The 27,016-nt window shown below is 39.2% G+C and overlaps 1 protein-coding gene across 50 annotated transcripts in view; it reads right to left on the reverse strand.

The window, feature by feature from the left end:
- Nucleotides 1–27,016, reverse strand: part of LOC140170248 (uncharacterized) — a 244,712-nt gene that overhangs the window by 212,252 nt on the left and 5,444 nt on the right. For 44 of the 50 annotated variants that reach the window (XM_072193598.1, XM_072193583.1, XM_072193585.1 and 41 more), the window contains exons 2-4: nucleotides 26,787–26,914; nucleotides 25,371–26,251; nucleotides 23,722–24,097 (exon numbers count right to left, since the gene is read on the reverse strand). In XM_072193598.1, coding sequence (XP_072049699.1) covers nucleotides 23,722–24,097; nucleotides 25,371–26,251; nucleotides 26,787–26,858 — 1,329 coding nt within the window. In that variant the 5' untranslated portion in view covers nucleotides 26,859–26,914. Of the gene's footprint in view, nucleotides 1–1,376; nucleotides 1,901–3,956; nucleotides 4,659–10,767; nucleotides 11,191–11,557; nucleotides 12,014–14,173; nucleotides 15,241–16,885; nucleotides 17,371–23,721; nucleotides 24,098–25,370; nucleotides 26,252–26,786; nucleotides 26,915–27,016 lie in introns of those variants that run through there. The other 6 variants (XM_072193597.1, XM_072193625.1, XM_072193627.1 and 3 more) reach the window with 6 other exon arrangements.

Consider the following 27,016-nt stretch of genomic DNA (forward strand, 5'->3'; position numbering starts at 1 on the left):
CTGAAACGCGAATGAAAAATATTTTCTAAGTTGACAAACCGATTGATGATCCTCTACTTTCTTTACTTGGACTTTGACAAATGCCCTTTTGTTCTTTCAGGCAGCGCTCCAGTAGAGAATCATGATCCTGTGTCATATACTGGGGTACCCAAAAAGGTGGCTTTGTTACATTTTGATGTGCAGTTTGGATTTCAAAACACTGTCTCTTGAGTCTTGAGTATTCCTTCACTTAGAAGATTCAATTAGGTCTTAAATTGAGGCTAATTTATTCTATATTACTCATGTTTTTATCCTGTTTTAAAATATTTTTAAATTATTTTCTTATGACGTTTGGCATGAAATGTGCCAAGGGTGGCTGAGGATTAGGGGGAGGAGGATTAGGGGGAGGGATTCATATCGTAAATTTGATTTAAAACCCCTATTAAGAATTTGGATCTAGTAAAAAAATGTCTAAATGAACTCCCAGACATCTAAACCAAGTAAATAAATACAGAAGTTCATTTAAAAGACCAATACTTGCTCAGAATGATTGTAAATGTGGGGAAAAGAGGTGGGGTTACATCCTCCCTATTTTGTGATTGTTTTTGCCCGCACTCTCTCATTTTTGAACCGATTTCCATAAAAAAGGTGTCAAAATGCTCAGACGGATGAACCACTTCAAATGAGATGTGTAGGTAAAATGTTTGAACCATTTCATTTTTTTACTATGTAACACAAAGGTACCCCAGGTTGTGACACAGGACCTCATACATTTTGGATATTATTCAGATAAAAATGTTGGAGATGAAACTACTAGGCGGCAGAGCCTGGCACTCAGATCTAGAGCCCATCACTGAAAAAACAAAACAATTTAAGCTCTAGCACCCAGCACTCAAGTGTCAAAAATTGCAAAATCAAATAGAATTTGGCCAAATTTAGGCAATTTTCAATAAAATTGTCAATTTCACAAAAATTCCCTCAAATATTACCCAGCACTAAAAATTCCCCAGCTACAAACCAGTTTTAAATTTATCTTTAATGACAACATGCAAAAGACAGCAATTGAAAAATAACATTTTGTGGAAACAATTTAAAAATCTATTTTTTGCTTTAAGATTTCTCAGGTAAAGGCTGAACAACTTAATGAAACATTGTATATGTTGTACTTCACATGCCTACAATAAATTAATTGCAGTAGATAAAATGCAAACAAGAGCTAAACACAAGCCTGTCTAAAATATTGATCTGTACATAATCATGCGACCCATTTCAATCACTCACTATGGACCACAATGGCCTCATCCCAACTGCATAGTTCAATAACCTCAATTAGACAATCATAGTATAAAATTAGGCCTCAAGTTGCAGAGTATGAGTTTTTGTACCCAAATTTACAAAGTTCATTCAATAAATGTACAAATTGTATCAAGGGGTTAAAGAACTGTGCCCCTGATAAATGAGCATGTAGTGGATCCTAGTGACTTGGCCTATACTAACTCAATTACATGAAATATTCAGGAGAAACAAGTTTCATAGCGACAAGCTTTGCACGTAATTGGAAAGAAATGGCTTTAGAACATCCTTTCTTGTATCTTTCAGCGTATGTGTCAAGATCGCAAAACGGAGTCGCACTCAGGGCCTGCTCAACTTCCGCAGGTGGCTTTTTAAGGTACACAAGACTAGGTTTGCCTCCTCCTCCCCCTTCTCCTAACATTAGAGACATCACGGTGCCAAAGCTGGCCTTCTCCAGTTCCGTTGCAGCATCGCTGAACTGTTGAAACGAGATGTGGTTCAAGCGCCGCTTTGTGTATTTCACCGACTTGAGGGTAGCAAATGGTCCCGGAGTTATCAAGATGCCTTCCATCACCTCTGTAATTCCAATTGAGGATGGCTTCTTTGCTTGCGATCCGATGCCTCGCCTCTGAAATAATCAAATACATAAGTGCTGAATTCAAAGTGACCAACATAATATAGGATAGGGAGAACACCAAAGAAACTCCCTGAGCACAACCTGCCGATCTAACATTGCCTCTGATTGGCCAATTATGTGCTATCATCACTTTAATCACCAATCAGGAGAATAATTTTTTTGCATGGTGAAATTATTCCAACAATATTGCTGATTGGTCCAATTGATAATGAAAACTTCTTTCTGGCCAATCGGTAGGTAGTTCTCATGGGGTTAAAATCCTGATCAGATCTAGTTGCAAGATTGGAAGGGTTTTACTGAACGTTCACACCTACACTCCATCAATAACAAGAATGCTTGTCACTATATCACCACTATCACCATAATACCAGAACTTCCTAAACTGGACCTGTAACTCATATCAAAGCAAATTCTCAAAATACATCGATTTCTGATCTTACGACAAAAAGATTAGTTCCAAACGTACATATCCACTGCAATCTACACCGATTCAATTACATAAAATGTTCAGGAGACACAAGTTTCATAGCGACAAGCTTGGCACGTAGTTGGAAAGAAATCGCTTTTGAACATCCTTGCTTGTATCTTTTAGCGTATGTTTCAAGATCACAAAACTGGGGATTCACACTCAGGGCCTGCTCAACTTCCATGGGTGGCTTTTTGAGGAACACTAAACTGATTCCTCCTCCTCTGTTTCCTCTTGAACGTACTGACATTAGAGTGCCAAAGTTGACCTTTTCCAATTCTTTTGCAGCGTCGCTAAACTGCTGATTTGAGATGTGGTTGAGGCGTCTTCTCGTGAACATCACTGCCCTCATGGTAGCCAATGGCCCCGCAGTTGTCAAGATCCCTCCCATAACATCTGTAATTCCAACTGAGGATGGATTCTTTGCTTGTGATTTGATGGCTTGACCCTGAAATAATCAAATACACAAGTTCTCAGGTCATAGTCACACAATGGTAAAATGCCTAGGCAGAAATATGAAATCAATTAAAAAATGCCTTTATCCAATAAAACACTAAAAGGGACTCCACTATACTGTGTCTCATCTCAAGTTACAGCACGTTGGACTTCACATTGGCACATTTGAGTTATACGCGATAGCTGAATTCCACAAGGCGTATGTATACACATACATAGAAGAGAGATTTGTCCATAAGCTGGTGAGGCAATCGCGTAAACGCACCGATTAGAATTTGCCACTGCAAAATCCAACATGGCGATACTCTCAACTTGAGACCATCCAGACTAGTCTACCTCGTATATACCCATTTCTTTCACACACTTTGCATATAACTGTGTACTTCCTGAGAACCAGAATGTAAAAGAAACAAGGGTCTGACTTAAAAGATAGCCAACCATGCACTCTAAAAAATGACCATGAGAGTATCTCATCAATATTTATGTTGGAACCACAACAGAGTACCATCAGACTGGAGTATTGCAGCATGGATGAGATGTTACATGCAGACAAGGGCAAGTGTCATACACCTGTACCTAACCCAACACTGATATCCCAGCTAATTTTCCAAATAAATCAGTTCCTGATCTTAAGACACAATGATAGTTCTAAACACACTTCAATCACATGCCTACACTAAATCAATTACATGAAATGTTCAGGAGACACAAGTTTCATAGCGACAAGCTTGGCTCGTAGTTGAAATGGAACTGCTTTCGAAGAACCTGTCTTGTATCTTTTCGCGTATGTTTCAAGATCACATAACTCCGGATTCGCACTCAGGGCCTGCTTAACTTTTGCGGGCGGCTTTTTAAGGAACAGTAAAGTGCCGCCTCCACTTGATAGTGAAAGCAGAGTGCCAACATTGGCCTCTTCCAGTTCCTTTGCAGCCTCGCTAAACTGTTGAATTGAGATGTGGCTCAAGACTCATTTTGGTGTACTTCACCGCTTTCAAGGTAGCCAATGGTCCTTTGGTGATCAAGATTCCTTCTTTGATGTCCCTCATGCTAACTAAGGAAGGCTTCTTTCCTTGTGAATGGCTTGCTCTGATCTGAAATGATGAAACACATAATCCTGAAATCATCATCATAAAGGTTTACTAGGCTGAAGCTCTAAGAAAATACTGAGTTTTTGAAGTTCCTAACCTATTGAAACACCTTCGGCACTTGGGTACCAAGTGAAACGCAAAAGTACACTTTAAAAATCAACTTCCGGTACATGAAATGCTTGGGAGACACTGAAATGTTAGTTTCAAACCAGAATTACTAACCTAAAACTCAAATCCACAGATATACTCAAAAACATACCGTACTCAAAATAAATCAAGAGAGAATTGAATCATGATCATTTTATTCACTTCAAATCACTGGCCTAAACTAAGTCAATTACATGAAATGTTCAGGAGACACAAGTTTCATAGCGACAAGCTTAGCTCGTAACTGAAATGGGATTGCTTTAGAACATCCCCTCTTGTATCTTCCTGCGTATGTATCAAGATCACACAATCCCGGATTCGCACTCAGAACATGCTGAATTTCTGCAGGTGGCTTTTTAAGGAACACTAAAAAAGATTTGCTGCCTAGCGCCATCAGAGTGCCAAAGTTGGCCTTTTCCAATTCTTTTGCTGCATCGCTAAACTGTTGAACGGGGATGTGGTTGAGGCGTCTTTTAGTGTATTTCACCGCCTTCAGGGTAGCCAGTGGCCCGGCAGTTAGCAAGATTCCTTCCATCACCTCTGTAATTCCAATTGTGGATGACTTCTTGGCTTGCGATTTCATGACTCGGCTCTGAAATAATCAAACATACACAAAACTTGAAAGTCACCATCGTGGATTTAATAAAACTAGTAAAGATATAAAAAATTCTTATACTGGTACTTCACATGCCTACAGTAAATCTATCACAGGAATTGCTTTTCAGACACAAGTTTCATAGAGACCAGCTTAGCCCGTAGTTGAAACGAAATTGATTTTGACGATCCTTTTGCATATCTCTCTGCATAGGTATCAAGATCACAAAACTCAGGGTGAACACCAAGTGCCCCCACAACCTCCCCGGGTGGCTTTTTAACAAACACTTGAGATTTCCCTCTGCCCCCCGGACCAGTTGATATACATAAGTGAGTGCCAAAATTGGCTTTTTCCAATTCTTTTGCCGCTTCCACAAAATGATGGGTTGAGAGGTGTCGCAGACTCCTTTTGGTACATTTTACAGCCTTGGGTGTTGATACAGGCCCCATCGTTATCAAGATGGCTTCCATAATGTCTCTCATTCCAACCGAGGGGTGCATCGTCGCTTGTGATGCGTCACTTCGGCTCTGAAATAATCAAACACATGATACTGAATAGTCACCATAATATCACGAATTAAGCCCAAATAAATATATATTACGTGAAATGGGGAAGCTCCATGTGTGTTTTATGAAGTTTAAACCTGCCTACCAGTAAATCAATTATCAGTCACAGGAATTGTTTTTCCGACACAAGTTTCATAGTGACTAGCTTGGCTCGCAGTTGCAACGAAATAGATTTTGACGATCCTTTTGAGTATCTTTCTTTGTACGTATCAAATTCACAAAACTTGGGATACAAACGCAGGGTCTGCTCAACTTCTCCTGGTGGCTTTTTAATAAACAGAAACTGAGAATTTCCCCCAAATTGAGTTGGTATACATAACTGGGTGCCAAAATTTGCTTTTTCCATTTCTTTTGCAGCTTCCACAAACTGATCGGTTGACATGTTTCGCAGACTCCTTTTTGTGCACTTCACGGCTTTGGGTGTTGAAACGGGCCCTGTCGTCGTCAAGATGGCCTCCATGACGTCTTTCATTCCAACCGAGGGATGCATAATAGACAGTAATCTGCCAGCATGGTCCTGAAATAATGAAACACATGACACTGAATAGTCACCAAACTATCAAGAATTTAAACCATATCTTAAAAATTGTATTAAAAAGTTTTTTCATGTGTTGTAATTTACTGTCATGTTCCTGCGCTAACACTAAATCAGTTACATGAAGAGCTCTGGAGCGACAAGTTTCATAGCGACAAGCTTGGCACGTAGTTGAAAAGAAATAGCTTTAGAACATCCTACTGCATATCTTTCCCTGTACGTATCAAAATCACAAAGCTGAGGGTACATCCTAAGGGCCTGCTCAACTTCTGCAGGTGGTTTTTTAAGAAACACTTTAAGAACTCTGCCCCCTCGACCAGTTGGTAGACACACAATAGCGCCAAAATTGGCCGTTTCCAGCTCTTTTGCAGCATCACCGAACTGACGAATTGAGAGGTGCCGCAGACTCATTTTTGAATTCTTGACTGCTCTAGTTGTTGAAACGGGCCCTTCGTTATCAAGATAGCCTGCATAATTTCTTGCATTCCAACCTTGCGATCATGCGCCGTCACTTGTGATCTGTTGGTTTGGCTCTGAAATAATCAAACACACGATACCAAATAGTCACCACAATATCAACAATTAAGATGACACTCAAAATATCAAAAATTCCTTATGTAATGGTCAAAGTGTGTACAATATTGTACATTCCATTGATCCATTCACATAGTTCACATGCCTACACTAAATCAATTACATGAAATGCTCTTGCGACACAAGTTTCATAGCCACAAGCTTAGCTCGCAGTTGAAACGATATCGCTTTTGACGATCCTTTAGCGTATCTTTCTCTATATGTATCAATATTACAAAGCTCAGGGTGCACACTAAGGGCCTGCTCAACTTCTTCTGGTGGCTTTTTAAGAAAGACTTTAAGAACTCTTCCTCTGCCACCTCGTCCAGTTAGTAGGGATATAATAGTGCCAAGATTTGCCTTTTCCAGCTCTTTGGCAGCGTCAACAAACTGAGGAGTTAGGAGGTATCGCAGACTCTGTTTTGTGCACTTTACTGCTCTGTGTGTTGATACAGGTCCTTTTGTTATCAAGATGGCCTCCATAATGTCTTTCATTCCAACCGAGGGGTGCATCGCTGCTTGTGATCTGTCACTTTGGCTCTGAAATAATCAAAACACACAATACCAAAGTCACCACTTTTATTACGAATTGAGATGACACTCAAAATATCAAACATTCCTAAAACAGTGAAATGGGAGAAGTTCATTCGATTCAAATAGTTCACATGCCTACACTAAATCAATTACATGAAATGATCTTGAGACACAAGTTTCATAGCGACAAGCTTGGCTCGTAGTTGAAACGAAATGGCTTTTGAAGATCCTTTTGCATATCTTTCTCTGTATGTATCAATATTACAAAGCTCAGGGGACAACTTTAGGGCCTGCTCAATTTCTTCTGGTGGCTTTTTCAAAAACACTTGAAGAACTCTGCCTCTGCCCCCTCGTCCAGTTAATAGAGACATAATAGTGCCACAATTGGCTTTTTCCAGTTCTTTTGCAGCATCAACAAACTGGGCAGTTGAGAGGTTTCGCAGACTCAGTTTTGAATTCTTCACCGCTTTAGTTGTTGAAACGGGCCCCTTTGTTATCAAGATGGCCTCCATGATGTCTTTCATTCCAACCAAGGGGTGAGTTGTTGCTTGTGATCGGTCAGTTTGGCTCTGAAATAATCAAACACATGATACCAAATAGTCACCATAAAATCATGAATTAAGATTTCAAATAGAACATTCCTTATACAGTGAAATTGGGAAAGTTCTAAAAGGTGTTGATCTGTGTCACCTTCCTTCATATGACATTCAATCACATGCCTACACTAAATCAATTACATGAAATGCTCGTGCGACACAAGTTTCATAGCGACAAGTTTAGCTCGTAGTTGAAAAGAAATCGCCTTTGACGATCCTTGTGCGTATCTTTCTCTGTATGTATCAATATTACAAAGCTCAGGGTACACCCTAAGGGCCTGCTCGACTTCTTCTGGTGTTTTTTTCAGAAATATTTGAAGAACTTTGCCTCTGCCACATTCTCCAGTTAATAGGGACATATTAGTGCCAAAATTGGCCTTTTCCAGTTCTTTTGCAGCATCAACAAACTGGGCAGTTGAGACGTTTCGCAGACTCTGTTTTGAATTCCTCACTGCTTTAGTTGTTGAAACGGGCCCCTTCGTTATCAAGATGGCCTCCATGATGTCTTTCATTCCAACCAAGGGGTGTTTCCTTGCTTGTGATCGGTCAGTTTGGCTCTGAAATAATCAAACACACCATACCATATAGTCACCATAAAATCATGAAGATGAGATTCAAAATCTAAAAAATGTCTCACTGTGGATCACAATGGCCTCATCCCAAATGGCATAGTTCAAAACCCTCAATTAAACACTTACAGTGCAAAAGTTGCAGAGTGTGAGTTTTTGAACCCATATTTTCAAAGGTCATTCAATGAATGTACAAATGTATTAGGGTTAAAGAACTATGCCCTGATAGATGAGCATGTTGTGGATGCTAGTGTATGGAATGAAATGAGACAAGTGCTTTGGATGGTGTGTACCTTTTGAAATGAGATTACTTCACATGCCTACAGTAAATCAATCACAGGAATTGTTTTTCAGACACAAGTTTCATAGAGACCAGCTTAGCCCGTAGTTGAAACGAAATTGATTTTGACGATCCTTTTGCATATCTTTCTGCGTAGGGTATCAAGATCACAAAACTCGGGTGAACACCAAGTGCCCCCACAACCTCCGCAGGTGGCTTTTTAATAAAAACATGCGATTTCCCTCGGCCATCTGGTCCAGTCGGTACACATAACTGGGTGCCAAAATTTGCATTTTCCAATTCTTTGGCAGCTTCCACAAACTGATCGGTCGAGAGATTTCGCACGCTCCGTTTCGAAGCCTTCACCGCTCTCGGTGTTGCAACAGGCCCACACGTGATCAAGATCCCCTCCATGATATCGTTTATTCCAAAAGAAGGATGCATCATTGATTGTAATCTGCCAGCAAAGCTCTGAAATAATCAAACACACAATAACGAACAGTCACCGTAAATCCGTAATATCATAACATCACTCTTGTATTGAGGTTTATTTTAGAGGTTCCAATGTACTTTTATCTAGTTCATATGCCTACGGTAAGTTAACTCAATTACATGAAATGCTCTTGAGCGACAAGTTTCATAGCAACAAGCTTGGCACGTAGCTGAAAAGAAATGGCCTTAGAAGATCCCTTTGCGTATCTTTTGGCATACGTATCAAAATCACAAAGATCAGGATTTGCACTCAGGACGTGCTCAACTTCTACAGGCGACTTTTTCAGAAACACTTGCATGGCTTTGCCTCTCCCTCCGTGCCCAGTGGGTAGACACATCAGAGAGCCAAAGCTCAACTTTTCCAGTTCTTTAGCAGCGTCAAGAAACTGTTGGGTCGAGATGTAGATTAGACTCATTTTTTTTTTTTTTTTTGCCTTGTGGGTTTACACAGGCCCTGTTGTTATTAAGATCGCCTGCATGATGTCTTTAATCCCAACTGGTGGTTTGGCTTGTGATCTGCCAGCTTGGCTCTGAAAGTCGAGAGAAAAAAAAACACCAACTAACTATGAGTAACTATCATGTTTAACATGACACTCTGAATATGACATGCCAACAAAACTGTCCTTTAAAAAGACAAGGCTACAAGGTAACTTCAGACAAGACATGCGTGCATGGACAACACCCGAGACATCTATGATAACTTTTATAAACACACCCCAGAACAAGAACATACCTCTTAGTTGACAGGACAAAGGGCAGATTTTTTATAGCATTCTTTTGGTAACCATGCCTGATAGTTTATTTCCTGATCATTAAAATCATGATTAATGGTAGTCTTTATAATTATATTAATAAAAGTTATGTTTCTTTTGAGGTCAAGGTTTCATACAACCTGCAAGACAAATATTCCTTCATTCATCACAATTTTAGTGATCTTTGAAACAAGTTTCGTTGCAACCAGTTTAGCTCACGAGAAAATAGTAGCTTTCAACAGAGTTGTCTCAAGTCTCTAGGATACCAAATAGAGGATTAGCATACAGTGCTTTTCATATGAACACCCATCACATAAAATGATTTTTCGAAACCAATTTCATCGCCACCAGTTTTGCTCGCAATGCGAACCCAATAGCTTTTGACGAAGTCGTAGCAAATCTTGACGCATACATTTCCTCCATTACACAAAGTCGGGATTGGCGAAACGCCTGATGAACCTCCGAGGGTGGTCTCTTTATGAAGAGCTGAAGCTGTGGTCCTTTATCAGTAATCGTCATCAATTTCCCAAAACCAGCATTTTCTAGATCTCTAGCAGCTTCCACAAACTGTTCTGTAGTACTGTCGTGTAAATTTCTTCTAGTAAACTTCACTGCTCGAGATGTAGCCACTGGTCCTTTGGTCACCAAAATGGCATTCATCATCTCTTTGATTCCAAACAAATTTTGCAATTTTGGTTTTGAACCTTCAGTTTTGACCTGTAAAAAGACACAATGGACCATCCCTTAGTTCTTACACAATGTCATTTATTTTAATGCTTTGTATACTGGCTATAGGCTTCAACATAAAAAAAAATTGATATTTTTTCAAAATAACAAGAGCTATCTCAAGAACCACTGAACCAATATTGGGCTTGTTTGTACTCATTCTAATGCATTTTCCATGCTGATTCCAAATATGGTCATGAAAATGATCAATTCTGAACAAGTTAAATTCTTACAGGAAAATTTTGCACTGGTCGTCTGCTGCAGTCGACAACCAGTGTGGAAAGGGTTCAAGACACAACTTCAGACATTTATATCTCATAATCTAATTCATCTAAACTCAAGTCAGATATTTGAATTAAATGACCACAAACAATACTAGAAACACAAGCCTACAAACAAATACAAATATTTTGTGCAAAATAAGGAAGACACAGCAAGATATCACATTCACAGCAACTATCACAATTTAACTTGGAAATATCAATTTAACTTGGAAATAAAATGTCGATGAATGCATCACATGTAGTGATCTTGTGAAACCAGTTTCATAGCGACTAGTTTAGCTCTCAACTGGAACCCAATAGCTTTTGGAGACGGCTTAACGTATCTCGCAGCGTACAACTGCGGGTTGATACAAAATTCCGGATGGTCGACGATCAAAAGTTGCTCCACCTCCTTCGGTGGATTTTTCAGAAAAACCCGAACCGGGTGTCCCTTCTTGCCGAAAATGGCTTTGTAAATCCCAAAGTTGGCCGCTTCCAGTTCTTTGGCCGCTTCAACAAACTTATCCGTTGTGCAGTGGTGCAGATGAAATCTGGTAGACTTGACCGCCTGAGGAGTCGATATAGGCCCCGCTGTCATCAAAATGGCCTCCATAATGTCTTTGATTGTAATTTTGCCTTCATTCTGCAAAAATTTAAGAAAGGACATAACTATTATGGTAGACTTGTGGAATTTATATTCTCAATCAAAAGAACAAGCTCTCAATAATAGCAATCCATGTGCTAATAACCCAATTATGACACATCGGAAGAAAAAATCATGGATACACATGAATCATGTTATTTTGCCCTCTTCAGAACCACCATCAATCCCATAAACATCAACAGTTTACTCATAAACACCAAGACAGACAGTCTGAGCCACTTTTAATTATGCAAACTTTGGAATGAACGTTTGATCTTAGAACAGTTCTGCATTTGTGAGCCCTTTTTTTCTCTTTAAAAAAATTGGATCATTACAAAATATAATCTTTCCGAATTTTGTTCATTTAAGGTGTCGCCTGCCATCACATGGTATTATATTCACTACTAGCAAACAAGTGTGGAGCCACAATCCCATCTGCAACCAGCTGATCCTTCAAACGCTGCTTGATCATCTTTGACGCAGGTTGGAGGAACCTGGTGGTATAATACTCCAGTGGACACAAATCTTTATTATCCGCCAGAAACAATCCAATCTCAGATGGCAGTTTCTTCACAAACACCGACAACTTCCCCCCTCCTTGGCACGTCAACAGAGACCCGAGACCGAGTTTTTCCAATTCCTGTGCGGAGGATTCAAATTGTTTCACCGAAAGCATCCGCAGAAATTTCCAGCTCAACCGGACGACTCGGTGTGTCGATATGGGTCCGGTCGTCTGCAAAATCGCAGCCATTATGTTTCGTTTGGTTAGGTTGCCGTTCTGTTGCAAACGTCCTTCATGCTTAAAGTGGCGCAATTTATCCCCCTGTGAATGTTAAGTGAGAGACGAGGGTTGAGTAAGTAGCTACTTGGAGATGAGATGCACAAATAAATCAAGTAAGAAATTGTCAGGAGGGCAATGTTTATGCGTCAAGTTGTTTAGTTTACACATTAAGTGGCATAACTGTGTGTTTCTAGCAAAAGTAAGAATATAATACTGGCCCTACAAGGCTACAATACATCAATTTAGTTTCAATCATTTTTAGTACCCAAAGCGAAATGTTAAAAATATTACGTCGACCTGTTTAGACTTCCATCACAAAAATATATTGAATCTGGTCCAACGATATGCATCATTTAAAATTCAACAGCTGAAGAACATAATGAGACAATTATACCGGATGTATAATATTGTATGATTTCACAAATTTTGTGTCTCTCTTATTTGCATCCTATAAATCTTAATTTACATTGTATCTACAATATGCAGAGCAATGAGAACATTGAAGTAAAACGAGGGTCAGAATTTCGGCGTGAATCAGAGAATTAATTCTCGCAAAGATTCTCGTAAACAGATTTGCCTGAATCAAAGATGATTCCCGCAAACATTTCGTAGTTTACACAAACGTTGATTTGCGAGAATCAAATGATTCCCGCAATTTTATTCTGCAAGAATCAAGATTGATTCTCGCACTGTGAAACAAAATTCTGACCCTGAAAACAAGAGTTGTATTGTTCCAAGTTGTATGTTAACAAAAATTGCAACTTTTCCATACACATCAATAACTTAACGATACCACTGTAGTCTTTTAGGCCAATAGAAATTACTATAAAGGGTTAAAGGTCAGGTATGGAATAGTTTAGTTCTGTTCTTTTACTAAAAAAATGCCTCGGCACAGCCCCCATTGCAACCAAGTTGTCCTGCATAACCTGTGACACACATTTTGAAACTGGCTTCCAAAACCTCAGCTTATAATAATCAACATCGCAAAGATCAGAGTTGACTTTCAAGATCTGCTCCACCTCGCCCGGCGGTTTCTTCGCGAAGACTTGGGAACTCTTTAGCGACACCACTGTTCCGAGTCCCAAGCTCTCCAACTCTGTCGCCGCCGTCCACGAACTGCTTGGCCGTCAGCATGTTAAGGAATTTCCAGTTACGGGCCAGGACTCGATGGATGCTGACAGGACCGCATGTTTGAAGGACGGCTGCCATGATGTTGCGTCGAGTCATGTCTGAGTGCGGCTTCACACGACTTGGGAAAATTCCTCTAGATTCCGATGATTTCTGCAGATACAAAAATTTACCAATTTTTTTGTTTAAGTGGTGCTCACAAACACAACAACTGACAGAGAGAAGGCTTGAAAACAAATTCAAATTATGAATTAATATTAATTTATTCAATCAATTTTAGGTTGCCGGCTTTTTTGCCACAAGTTTCCATTTGGCTCAATTCCAAATCTAAGTCAACATGTTGTGCAAGGGTGAAAACGAGAGTTTGAACCATGGGACACTTTTCACTAAACTGGTTCACCAAGATTTGAAGTGAACCAGGGGCTGCTTTGGATGAACCAAGGGCCACTTAGTCTTGTGGTGTAGGTACATGTGCCTTCGATCAGTCAGCTCAAAGGGGGTGTGATGATCCTAATTCAAGACTATGTCAGTCATGTCAGCGACCTCAGAGATCAACTGCTACGTCTTTGTTATGGTCGCTGCTCCTAAACATCAAGCTTCCTCATTTCAAAACGACAGTCCATGCAACAACAGGGGCCTATGCAACTTTGTTTCTCCTGGTATCAAGAGCTGGAGAAAACATTAAATCCCAGGAATATCAACTCAAAATTTACCTCCAATAAGACATGATTTGAATTTAACTTTCTTTTCAAACTAAGGTCTGAAAATTCCAAAATTTTTGGTGGGAGATATACAAATGACAAAATTTAGAAATTTGAAAATGCAAAAGTTATCCGAAATGTGGAATATTCTACAATTGTGTTAATTTGATGTTTAAACTTTCCTCCAAACACCAACTTTTTCTGGTTAAGATGTTCCCAAATTGTCCGCTTTTGCCAGGACTGCAGGCATTTAGATTTATTGAACACTACTGTATAAAGTCCATACTGAAAATGGACATGACGCCTGTGGAAACCACTGCCCCCATGATGATATTAATTATAAAACACATGTTGCCATTAATATGCAAGTTTTTTAAATGTTTATTTTATTATAGCTTTCCATTTTTCACATAATGATGACTGTCTTATTTGTGTTTTTATTACCAACATGTTCTAACATATTGAATCCACAAGATGCAGTTGATACACTAAAATTTGCTTGATACTATTATGACACAAATGTATCGAATACACACCGCATTTCAATTATAGTTACTATCATTCTGGGGTACCAAGCTTTCTCTATCTACTAGTTCAAATCATCATATGATACTATTTAAACACATCCAAAAGAACCTATGTATGCAAACCCTATCAAGCTACAATCATACAGGTATGCAAGTCCCAACAAGCTACAGTTGTTCTTTCTTAAATACGGTACCAATTCTGTGATGCAAATTACTGACATTCTGAACTAGTAACCTTGCTCTATCTACTAGTTCAAATCAGAGCATCATTCTTTACACCATTTAATTTCCCACACAGGGGGTATAGCTTTCAAATTGAGCCACCCATTTATGTAACACCATTTGAAATTCACACTCCCTGTTAAAGTGTCTTCCATAAGTAGGTGTAAGGATTTCATCTGGAATACCCCCATTCTTGATATCAATGTAATCAACACATGTATGAAGAACCTATGCATGCAAGTCCCAACAAGCTAAATTCATCCTATTCACTTAACCACCACTCGTGTGGCACCAATCCCATGGCAACCAACTTCTCACGCTGTAATTGCGTAACATATTTTGACGTCTGCGTGTTGAACCTCATATCGTAATACCCCGGCTCGCACAGATCGGGATTTGCTTCCAAAATGGCCGCAGCCTCTAACGGGTGCTTTTTGATAAACAGCCGTGTGGGTCGACCAGCGGTGCTTATCGACGTCACAGTTCCTAGCCCTATTTCCTGAAGGTCGTTGGCAGCCGTCAGAAATTGCTTTGCCGTGAGCATATTTAGGAACGTCCAGTTGCTGACCAACATCTTATGTTTGACAACTTTCCCTGCCGCCTGTAAAACGGCCGCCATTATGTTACGTTTTGTCATGTCCGAATGCTGGGTCAATGGCGCTCCCGTTCCAGGACGTATTCTCTTCTTTTTCTGCAGATGAAAAGTCAAGGAAGTATATTTTTAGCTAGGCATGTCTTACTCCAGTTTCTGTGTAACACATCTAGTGCTATCATTTTCCCCATGTCACTCCAACTAGAAAATAATCAATGAAGAGTTGAATATCTACCTATAGTATTTTCACAGCACAAATTTTTCAATAACCATTTTTATGGCATGTAATTTTCATGATATCTTAAATGCTTATAATAGAATAAGATATCTTCAAGTATGCAAACATTTCGTGACCTCTGCTTTACCTTAAACTTTATTTGATAAAAACTAAGTAATTCGGAGAAAAGAAAAGTTAATCTAAGAAGTCAACTCTTTCGGCCAGGACTCTAAATAAGCGCCATCTCTGTCAATTTCTGCGCAATGTTTTCAGGAATATACTTTGACAATGGCTGCACATATCTCAACCCAAAATAATCCACCAAGCACAAATCTGTATTGGCCTCCAAAATGGACACTACATCATCCGGTCGTTTTTTCACAAAAACCTGCGACCCTTTCCCGTTCCGGTTATAAACGGTGACGAGCTCCCCAACTGCATCTTCTGCAACTCTTCAGCGGCTGCGGTGTACTGACCGACGGTCAACATGCGTAAAAATTTCCAGTTGTGTTTAACAGTGCGCCAGGTTGAACACGGTCCAGCCGTCTGAAGAATGGCAGACATGATGGTTCTCCTTGACATAGTAGCATTAGACGACAGAAGCCTGCTTTTGCTTTTCCATTTGGGAACTTTGCCCTGTGGATGCAAAATAGTGGAGGAAAAAAAGGAAAGTGTATATACGTGCATTTTTTCTTTTAAAAATTACAACCTTATCGATTTTCAGAAATAGGAACCATAAGTAGCTTTTTTACATTGAAATCTGAACCTAGCATTGTTGGGCAAGACTTAAGATTATTATCAGAGATGTGAGGTAATGATCCACTTTCAGAAAATCATGTGAGCAGCCGAGCCTAAGGCGAGGCGTGCAACGAGGTGGTGGGGTTCACACCCCCCCACAATTTTTTTTTCTCTTTTTATGACAAATTATCATCATCCAATTCAGAAAGTGTAAAAAAAAAAAAAAAAAAAATTTTTGCCCCATTTCTGGATCTCCTGAAATTTCCGGAAGTCTTACATCTCTGTAAGGTCTAAAACACAATTTTCAAAATAATCAAAGTGTGTGTATGACAGGCGTGGCTTATAATCAGATCTCAAAATTGGCGTAAAGTTTCATGTTACAGTGGAGAGAATCAATCTTGATTATTTATGTGTAGACTTCAAACATTTGAAAGAATCAATCTTTTCACGAGCCTCTCTGCGAGATTCACTTCACAAATTAACACTCGAGTACCCAACTTACGAGTTTAGCAAAGTGCACTAAGAAAGTTCTCAGTCAGTTTTAATTCAAATTTTAATGCTGCAATAATTGTAATCAGCTTAATTAACATGGCTATCCACCTCACCACCATGGTGGCTATAACATATCATCCAATTTTTTTTCAATATTATTCTGGTCAAGTAAGTCACAAAGTCATTGAATTTATCATTTGTTTCACACTATTTAGGGTACCATTGTACCATTGTACATGTATCATCATTGATGGCTCACAATATACAGTAGTTCTAATAGTGAAATATGAAATAAATTCTATTTCCGGTGATGGGCAAGGTCCAATATATTGAACCTTTACTAAACCTTATTTGGAATCTTGTATGGTCACCTAAATCAATTTCATCTCTTTCAGTTTCTGCGCCGCATGCTCTGGAAAGTACTTCGACAAAGGCTTTGTATATCTCAATTTGTAATAATCAACCAAGCACAAATCTGGATTGGCCTCTAGAATGGCCTCGACTTTATCCGGCCGCTTCTTGACAAAAACCTGCAGCCCTCGACTCTTGTTACATTTTACCATAACAAGCAACCCCAGCTCTAACGTCTGTAACTCTTGCGCAGCCGCTAAGTAATCATTGGCCGTCATCGTGAGCAGAAACTCCCAGTTATATTTGACGGCACGACACGTCGAGCACGGTCCGGCGGTCTGAAGGATGGCCGCCATGATGTTCCGCCTGGACATAGTGGAGTTGCTGCCTGACAATAGCCTGCCTTTGGTTTTCCACCGTCTTTCTTCCACCTGCGGAGGTAATGGAGCGATTGAACAAGAAATAGTATATAATGTGAAAACATCTTTTCTGGATACTTGGATCTGAAAGGAAAAACACGATAATCACAAACTCATCAAACTCCCCTTGATCCAACTCGTTGCTGCGCTGCAGAGTAAAATTATTTCCAATATTGGATTTAAACCTCTCCTATAATGCAAATATATTATAGACTGACCAGATGATGTAGATACAACACTGACACGTTTGAACACTCATCTAAACTTTATTGTCACATGAAATACACATTACGTAGTCTTAAACATACAGTTTGGGGAGTTGAATGCAAACTTAGTCGCATATCAACACATTTCAATAACTGATACCCTTGAAATCACAAGTTCACAGTATAATTTGTTATCAGTCAAAATAAAACAATCAGCCACATACTTGCTTGGTTGTATCAGCACCTTGCGCACACACCCGCACGTAGCTTGTTGTTCAATAGGCACATCTGGTCTACTGAAGCCAACTTTTACGACGTTACTCCGAAGAGTCCCACCAAATCACTTTCTGAAGCGTCTATAGATGTAGGCAACTTTTCAAACTTGCCTTTGCAATTTTTCTGTCTCCGTAACATTTTACGCCTGTTCACAATACACAACTTCTTCTATTTCCCGTACAACTTTCTGTATTTTTCCCACTTGCGAATGTCAAGAACTTACCAGATGATCTTTGCAACACGACATATGCGAGATAATAACGAAAAACTAACTGGATGTTATGTAACTGGAACTTTCCATCTTTCATGAGATCTACCTCGACTTTGAATTCGATTTTGGAAATGGAATCGACCAAAATACCTACTTATTTCATATGGACACCTATTAAACACAACGGACATTGCGTTTTAAACGTGGAGCCAAACACGATACCCCTGGAATAATTCTATTATACTATACTGTTGCGGCATCTGTGTCTATAAATGCCTACTAGCACTATTGTTGTACATCAATATAAATATTTTGATAACTTGTACGGAAAAATTATGTATGAGAAAAAAAGGACAAGGATTGGGCAATTCATAACAATATGAACAAAGAAAAAACAATGTAACAAACAGTAACACAAAAATATATCAAAACAGTACTAAACTACTTTCCTTAATATGCGCTGGTCAACTTTCCCAGCTGTTCTGCTCTCCATCCTGGCTCTTTGACTGCCTTTCTCCACACTTGAACCTTGGCAGACCACTCCTTAAGCGTGGCAATATCCGTGTAATGGCAGGTGAATTGTCTCCACACTGTAGCACTTCCTGTACTGCTCTAGCAGTTAATTTATCCATCTTATATCTCTGATGACATGCATCAATCAGGCCTAAAGATTAGTAGGCCTTGGTGTGATCCAAATCGTGGCATCCATGCAGTGGTCCGTTTGAAGTTTTGTCATCACTTTTGTCACTTGTGTTGCATTGTATTTCAAATTTTGATGTTGGGGTTCTGTCCCAGAGTATTTTGATAGCCTAAGTCTTCACTCAGAGAATCAATGCAAAACAGGTCCCAACAAGTTCTCTATTGTTGATACAGGTGACAGTGTGTAGATGGGGTATTCTTTTTAATCATGAGCTCATCTTACCTCAGTTTGTTAGAGTGTTGATCAGGAGACCCTGAGGTCCAAGATTAATGGATTCACACACGCAACTTCATGGCAATCAACTGAGTACGGCACTAGAGCAAATATTTACAGGGCCATTGGAATCTGAGCACATACAAATTCCAGTCTGATATGATTTAAAATTGAGGGGTTAACTTCCATCGCATGATCAAAGGCATGTCTCCGGCACCATCACCTCTCTAAGCCCTAACTGCCATTGCAATACATCAAAGGGCAAATCATTTACTTATTTTCATAGCTACTCGTACTCGTAAGTTCCTGCTATCCTTCCAATTACAAGAAATGTTAAACCTGTTTTGCATTGATGGAAAACATCCTGAATGTGGACTTATATTGCTGATGCAGAAATGAAATGAAATGAAATGAAATGAAATGTCACTAAATGCCATGCAAAGATTACATGTTGCCATTTCTAGTACTTTTCTTGCCATGTTTCAAAGCATGATAAATGCACTTGTAGTGTCCTCAAGTTGCAAGATCGTACAATAATTCAATTTGTGCGGGACATTACATTTCATTCACATATTGATCAGCATTTGTCAAACAGTTGCATTGTTTTATACCTGTATAGCATCATTGTTGGTTTGTTGCGTTATTTTTTACTACATACATCTTGCAAACATCAAGACAATTTATATGGCAAATTCAAACATATTTAGTTGACGATATATATTACAATCAACATTGAAAACATGATCTGGTCTGAAAATGAAGGGACTGAAAAATCATGACACAAAATTTGTATGCGCTGTGATACTGCATTTTATTTCCTTCAAATTGCACACTACATGTATACTGAAACACCTGTTTAACACCATAGACCAATTTGTGACCCGGATACATTGATGCAACAGTCGTATCAGTTTTCAAGCCAGACAATGTTTTACATTAGAATTGTGTGTGAATGTTTCCCTTGGATCCAGGTCATTGAGCAATGGCAAAATAAGCACACCAGAAAGGTAATTGAAATGATTGAGTGATTACGTGCAGGTCTTTCATCACTGCCTATGTTAGTTAGCGGGAATCTTCATTGGAAATGTGGATCTATACCTATGTGCTGCAACTGCCTGTCAATGAGCCGGTCCCAACTTGCATGAATTCTGCTCTGCTATACAATGCAACTGTTTGACTCGTGTGTATTTTATGTAGAGTGTTGCTTTATATTTCTTGCGTGTAGAATTGTTAACATTGTAACAAAAAAGGAAATATGCCAGGCGAACTACTAAATTAAATGGATGTTTCTGTTGTCTTTAAAACACAATCATCTAAATTTGTAGAAAGATTTCAATTTTGTAGAAAAGCAGGACATGCAATTGTAAATATCCACTCTCCAGTGTCCACCAGAATGTCTAACAAATTTGCATGTGTACAAAGGGTTCCCAGCATTTCACAGAACAAAATTCCTGACAAATTTCCATGAGAAATATCGCCACTTTAACAAAGGTGGTAATGTAATTACCTAGAAATGGAGAGGGGAGAATTATTTCATGAAAGTATGAAACATGAACTCAATTTATAGCTGACTGGTTGTAGTGCGATTCAGATTCATACGCTGTATGCCAAAAACAACTTTGCCTTTTGGGGCCACTCAAATTTCAAGGGTTCTCCCTTATTTTTTGGGGAGAAGGGGCTTTTTGATGTTTTCATTTTCCCTGATTCCCCTGAGTTGCTGAGAACCCTAGTACAGTTTACACAAGCGCAAAGAAAATTATACTTTGAGCTTTCAAGGCGCCAGCTCTTATTTCAAGCTGTTGCGCACTTCTCAGGCTCCTGCTTGCAAAGTTTTCTGGTAATTTACCAATTTGCCCTTTTCACTTACACTGTAAATAATCCTTGCAATTCTTTGTTGAGATTCTGGCAGACACTGGCGATAAAAATACTGATTGCTGAAAACATTTGGTTGCACAACAGCACATGTGATATGGTTACAAAGATTATGAAATATTACAATTAATAATATGAAACTAAGTACTACAAACACTGGCATATTTCCTTTTTAATATTTGTTCTTCTATTCAAGTCCTTTCAGTTAACAGTACTCCCAACATAAAAATATACAGTGTCGCTTTTTGTCAACTCCAGTTGTACACATACCATAGTCTTCTTTGATTCAACATACTAGTCCGTATCAAGTCCTCAAACAAAACCAAAACTAGTCCACCTGTAGCCGCTAGACAAATCAAAAATCTAGAAATCCTTCAATATTCAGATTGGTTTCCAAAACCAAAAGAACCTGAACGAGACCTAAACTAATAAACCTACACTAAACAATCTAACTCTTCCATTTCAAAAGTGAAAACGGTGTCTCACATTAGCGGCTGTTCCTATGGCGTGAGAGCACAAATCGGCTACACCACACTTGCCACACTCCAATCTTTGTAACGGAGAGAGAATGGGGAGTGCAGCAAAGACCAAGAGTAAGACAGCCACAGTAGAGGGCGTCCCATTTGTGCACTCACTCCTTCAACTTTCTTGCAACTCGTTTCAAGTTGACTTCTTTCGCAGCTAAGAAAATGCCAAAATGTGGACATCATCTTCAACCTTTGAGATAGCCTCACATATTAAACCGTTTTGTCCTACTACCGGAAAACACTTCCATACAAAGTTACCGTTAAGCTAATTTGTGTAAACCTGCACTGTTTCCAAACACCTTACAACAACACACTACTAATCCTACCCTAAACAAACTAATCTTCAAACTTGGCCTGGATGGAGCAGATTTTCCCTGGGTATTTTTTTTTCTCCCATTTAAAGGACAAAAATTGGTCTGATTTTTGAAATAATTAGGAATAATGATCAAAGCCAAAACAGTTACATAAACACAAATCACTTTAAAACAAGATTTAATTTTAATGTTTTTAGAATAATTTTTTCAATTTGGAAAATGGTTAGTAACAAATGCCTTCCAGATTCTCACTTTTTTTCGTTTTTTTTTTTGTTGTTTTTTAAGCTAGAAACTTACTTCATGCCATGTTATTATTGTTTTAAACAATATAATTTAACCAAATGTATTTTAGCAGATCTTAGTTCGTTTTTTAGGTCACTGGAAGTATTGTTATACCAAAAGGACTTGAGACAACTCTAGAACATTCAAATTAAACACATCGCAACAAACAACCACAGCCTTTTATACTACCAGAGAATCAGAGATGTTATCCTCTCTCCCTGTAACAAATTATGTAGTATAGTAAATATACCATTTGGTCGCTTGGCCTTATGTGTAAGTGTTCGCTCCTCTTGCACACTACTTTGTTTACGCAAAAACTGTTGGTACCGTACAGGTTGTACACATAGGCCGTACCATACAACATTACACCGTGTACAAATGTTTGCAAAGTGCAAACGTAGTTGACTTTGAGAGCAACACGGTGTACAGTAGAAGTTCTTCCAACAGGAGTTACACTATTTGGTAGTTACCAAACTCGCTCATTTTCAGCCACATGTTACGATCAAGAGCTACCAATAATAATGTGGCCGGTTTAGTTCAAGAATAGAGAGGGTATGCGAGATGGACTGTGGTCATCATGTGACCACAAGATCAACACCTGTCCAAAATATTCACTAGTGTTCACTGATTTCTGGTAATAATATGCTATGGTTGTTTGTTGTGAGTGCACAAAACACATTTAATTAAGTTCTTTAACACAAAATATATAGCAGAAACAAAAGCACACATTGTAAGTCGATTTAATGTTGACATAATTTTGTTACCTATCCGCTTCCGTCTAAATTGATATTTTGGTGAACATATCCCCACCCCTCCTGCGATAAAGCAACTTACAGTTCATGTGGATACCCTTCCGCATGCATAGGAAACATCTTTGCACTTTAGCGCAACTAGAGAGAACAAAGACTGGGGCAAAGACTACTTAAATATCTATGATAGTTTTTCAAACTTTCACGTGCACGCCACTCGAAACAAAATTGTAGTAGATCAGTAGAATCAGTAAAGAGTCCAGCACACGTCGAGTAAATGCTGTCAAGATTTACATGAAAACTGGAAAAGTCTTGTGGATAAAACTATAAAAAGCTTGATCTTCAGGAAAATCTGTCAAATTTGACTGTCAACAATCAACTGCATGTATGCTTTTGTTTCACAACAGGTAATTAAAGAAACCAAGGGAGTGCAAGGTCAAAGGTAGACGACTCATTAGTTTAATAATCTACTAATAATTGATTGTCTTCAAACTTTGTGCACACAAAAACTCTGCCTTATTCCAAATGTTTAATAACGAACCAGGAACTTGTCACTTGAAAATTTTCGCTTCACGTTCGAGTGCAAGTAAGAACTGGGCAACTACACCTCATCGCAATGTGCCTGGTATTCGTGTTATGAAAATGAACTTCTCATCGCTCTCAAAACCACAATGTGACAAATGAGACTTGCCCCAAAACCCAGCTCTCATTGGGTATTATATCGAGGTCGTACCACTTCATTTCTCAGAACAGTTCCGTAAGTCCCAACCACTATCAGCTTAGTCATGACCACAGAATTCACAAAGCTGAGAAACCACTGTTCGTGCAACAACTTGGCAGTGATTTCATTTGGTTCTTCAGGTCCTATATATTGATTAACTCTGAAGAAATATTGGGAAGTGCAAACTACCAGCCTTTTTAGTGCTTTCCTTTGGGTATGAAGTCATCTAGCCTGACCTTGCCCTCCCTTTGCTCTTTGCATCACCCGATTGAACTGAATATCTGACACTTACCCGACTTCCTCCTGAACTCCCTGCTCGGGACGTGCTCGCTCTGGGTGATTGGGTAGGGGTGCTGTACATGGAAGTGGGCGGATTCTGTTGGCCAAAATACTGGCTAGCCGAGGGGAGGTTTAGGCCACTGGGAGACGAGCCGTCAGGGGGCATGAATTGTTGTTGCCACGATGCATCGGACTGGGATGAGGGGTCATCCTGTGAGGCACTAGGGAAATCTGTGGGGAATCCGGATTGGTCCAAGGATCCTGCTGCGTTGGGGTCTGCGAATTGGTCTTGTTGTTGCGGTTGCTGGGCTAAGGGGCATTCAGGAATGTGGGCGGAAAGTTGTTCAGGCTGCTCAAAGGTTTGGTTACAATATGTACATGTTGTGGTGCTGGAAAAAGGAAAGTGAAAATATTAATATTTAAAATCACGAAAGCAAATTATCTGAAGAAATTTGTTTCCATCTTAATTCTTATTTATAAATGTAGACATTGTTTCTGAAGTGCTTTTCGGGAAGGACACCTACTAATGTTATGCCAGAAAATAAAAATATTCATATGTTGAGATTTTCAAATGGTTTTTTGGAAATTGTCACGTCTGTTTTCTGTACACAATTTAGCACATACACATGTAATCATGTATGCCAAGACAAGTAAGTGGTCTATTGATGCTATAGCAAATTGAGCCAGTCATGTTAGGTGATTACACACAAGTTATTTTTTTTTTTTTCCGGTTTTGTAGTATCCTCGGACCTAGATTTAAATGTTAGGATCATTCATGGTTGACCTTAAAAAAAATTTAAAAAATAAAATTAGCATGATGTTTTGTGTTTTTAATATGAAAATTGATAGTTTGTATTCATGTCATACTCTATTAATGATTTCAAAATGCATTCAAATTCAATGCATTTTTATCATTGATATAAAATGAACAAAAATCAATTTTCATATTAAAACAAAAACATCATTTTTTTTTTTTTTTTTTTTTTTAGGTCAACCATGAATGATCCTAGCATTTAGGAATTTCGGTATCCGGGCATGGAATTTCCGCCTGGTACTAGGCTACCCGGCGGGACTCAATTCCCAGGAACCAGTCCCTACCTTAGTAAGTCAAGAAAAGTACGTTTTGAATGGTATTGATGCAAATTGCTTTAATACAAATAGTTGGATATTTATGTCTAAAAAGCCTCTCCTGGGCCCTTCAAATTGCTAAAATCCAGGAGCTTTGGGCGCTGCCCCTGATCCCCGCCAGGGGGCCTAAAGCGCCCCCTGGACCCCGGCAGGATCGCCTTCGTTCGCTTCGCCACTTCGCTTTACTTTTTGTACTTTGGACACCCTACTTTCAAATCCTGGCTAATGCCTTGCCTCCAACTTGTTTCATCTTTTAATAATTAATATGCTAGTCCATTTGGCTCTCTTGAGACAGTTAACTCACGTGTGCGATACACGCAACCTGATCAAAGGTGGCGCATCTGTAGAGTAGAGTGTGATACAGTGCAAAGAGACTGTGCCATACAGATACTCTGCCTTTGACTGCGCATGCATCACACACAGGCGCTTACATCTCAAGGAAGCCAAATGGACTATAGCAGCATTCTTTTAGTTCAATTTCACTGCAAGTATTGGGAGAAGTTCCTTCTACTGAGATGATTAAACCAGCCCTACCTATTCGGATCAGATCCACTACTAGCACCGGCTTCCGCTCTCACTCTAGGCATTGCTTGGTACTGTTGCTGTTGGCCTCCTGCTATTTGAGTTCTACTTATTGTTAATTTGAGGCCTCTTCCTCTATTACCTCTTCCACGCCCTCTACCCCTGCCCCGACCTCTGCTTCGCACACCGCCCCCGGCGCCTCCTGGCGTATGGAATGTCAATGTGTGTTTTTGCAACACATGCACACTTTTGAAAGCTTTTCTACAAATGCTACACTGATAAGGTTTGGGCGCTATGGGCACTGGATATGACTGTTGTACCATGGCCTGATTACCCATCATGCCTTGTGTACCCATCATGCCCTGCTGATTACCCATCATGCCTTGTTGCTGTTGTCCAAACATTGTGTTCTGTTGTTGAAACATGGGCTCCTGCTTAACTTGCACACTGGTCATTAAATTCTGTGGGTTCGTTATTTGGGTAATCTCAATGTCTGAATCGTCATTGCCTTCGTTGCCCTGAGTCTGTTGCGTTTGCGAGTTGAAATCACTAAAACCTGATGATGATAATTGCATGGGAACCGCACTTTGATTAGCACCCATGTCCTGTCCTTGAAATTGACTCTGCATACCACCGTCCCCGCCTCCGTCAACATCGTTAGGTATAGAACTCTCTGTGGATGCCGACGCATCCTCACCGTACTGAATACACTTGTCCATAAGAGGCAAACCGGTTTCACCGGAAACTTGCATCTCTCCCGGTTGCCTCAGCTTACTGTTCCTGTAGATCTGCTTCAGGGTGCTTGTGGCATAGTATTGGCAACCACTAATGTCTTGGTTATCGTGCATCTTGACGAGGATTTCGCACCCCGTCTGGACAGCTAGTGCATGTGCCTGGTGGGGGAAAGTGAGAGTAAATATCATCAGATTACCTAAAATCACATACAGTGTAACCTAAATTGACATGGAAAAATTACAATTTGTGACTTTGCATTTTGTTGAACTGTATTACAAATATGTTCCTTGAATTGGGCCAATTGAACTATTTTTCATGAGTAGTTTGATCCATTGACCCAATTCAGAGCATTTTTATCTCATTTTTTTCCATTATCTTTAAGGAAATGCTCTGAGCATGTTTTAAACAGATTGAGTAGTTCGGAAAGTACACAGATCATTGATAAATATGTATTTTGTTTGAAGTAAATTGTAAATATGATTTTCTTCATAAATCAATTTATATTTTCTTATTGTTTTTATCAATTTAAATATGAGCTAAAATCTGAAAGAAATTTTTTCGCAAACTTGCCTTTTGTTTGAAGGAAATTGGACATATGATTTTCTTCATAAATCAATTTATATTTTCTTATTGTTTTTATCAATAATCAATATAATGAGCTAAAATCTGAAAGAAATTTTTTCCCAAACTTACCTTTTGAAAGATGGTTTTTCTAAGGTTGTCCTTGACCCATTCTCGTAACTCGTAGCTCTCTATAAACTTCATCTTGGTGGTTATCTTTGGTTTGGTTCTGCTTTAGGAAAGTTGTTTCTATGTACAAGCTTCAATAAAAAATAAACAATTTATATTAATATCTGATCGTTCACAACAAATTGGCTGTACTTTTGACGTTTTCGCTTTTTGAAATGTTAAACAGGTCTTGT

This window comes from Amphiura filiformis, chromosome 14 (genome assembly GCF_039555335.1).
Source record: "Amphiura filiformis chromosome 14, Afil_fr2py, whole genome shotgun sequence".
In the NCBI taxonomy this organism is placed as follows: Eukaryota; Metazoa; Echinodermata; class Ophiuroidea; order Amphilepidida; family Amphiuridae; genus Amphiura; species Amphiura filiformis.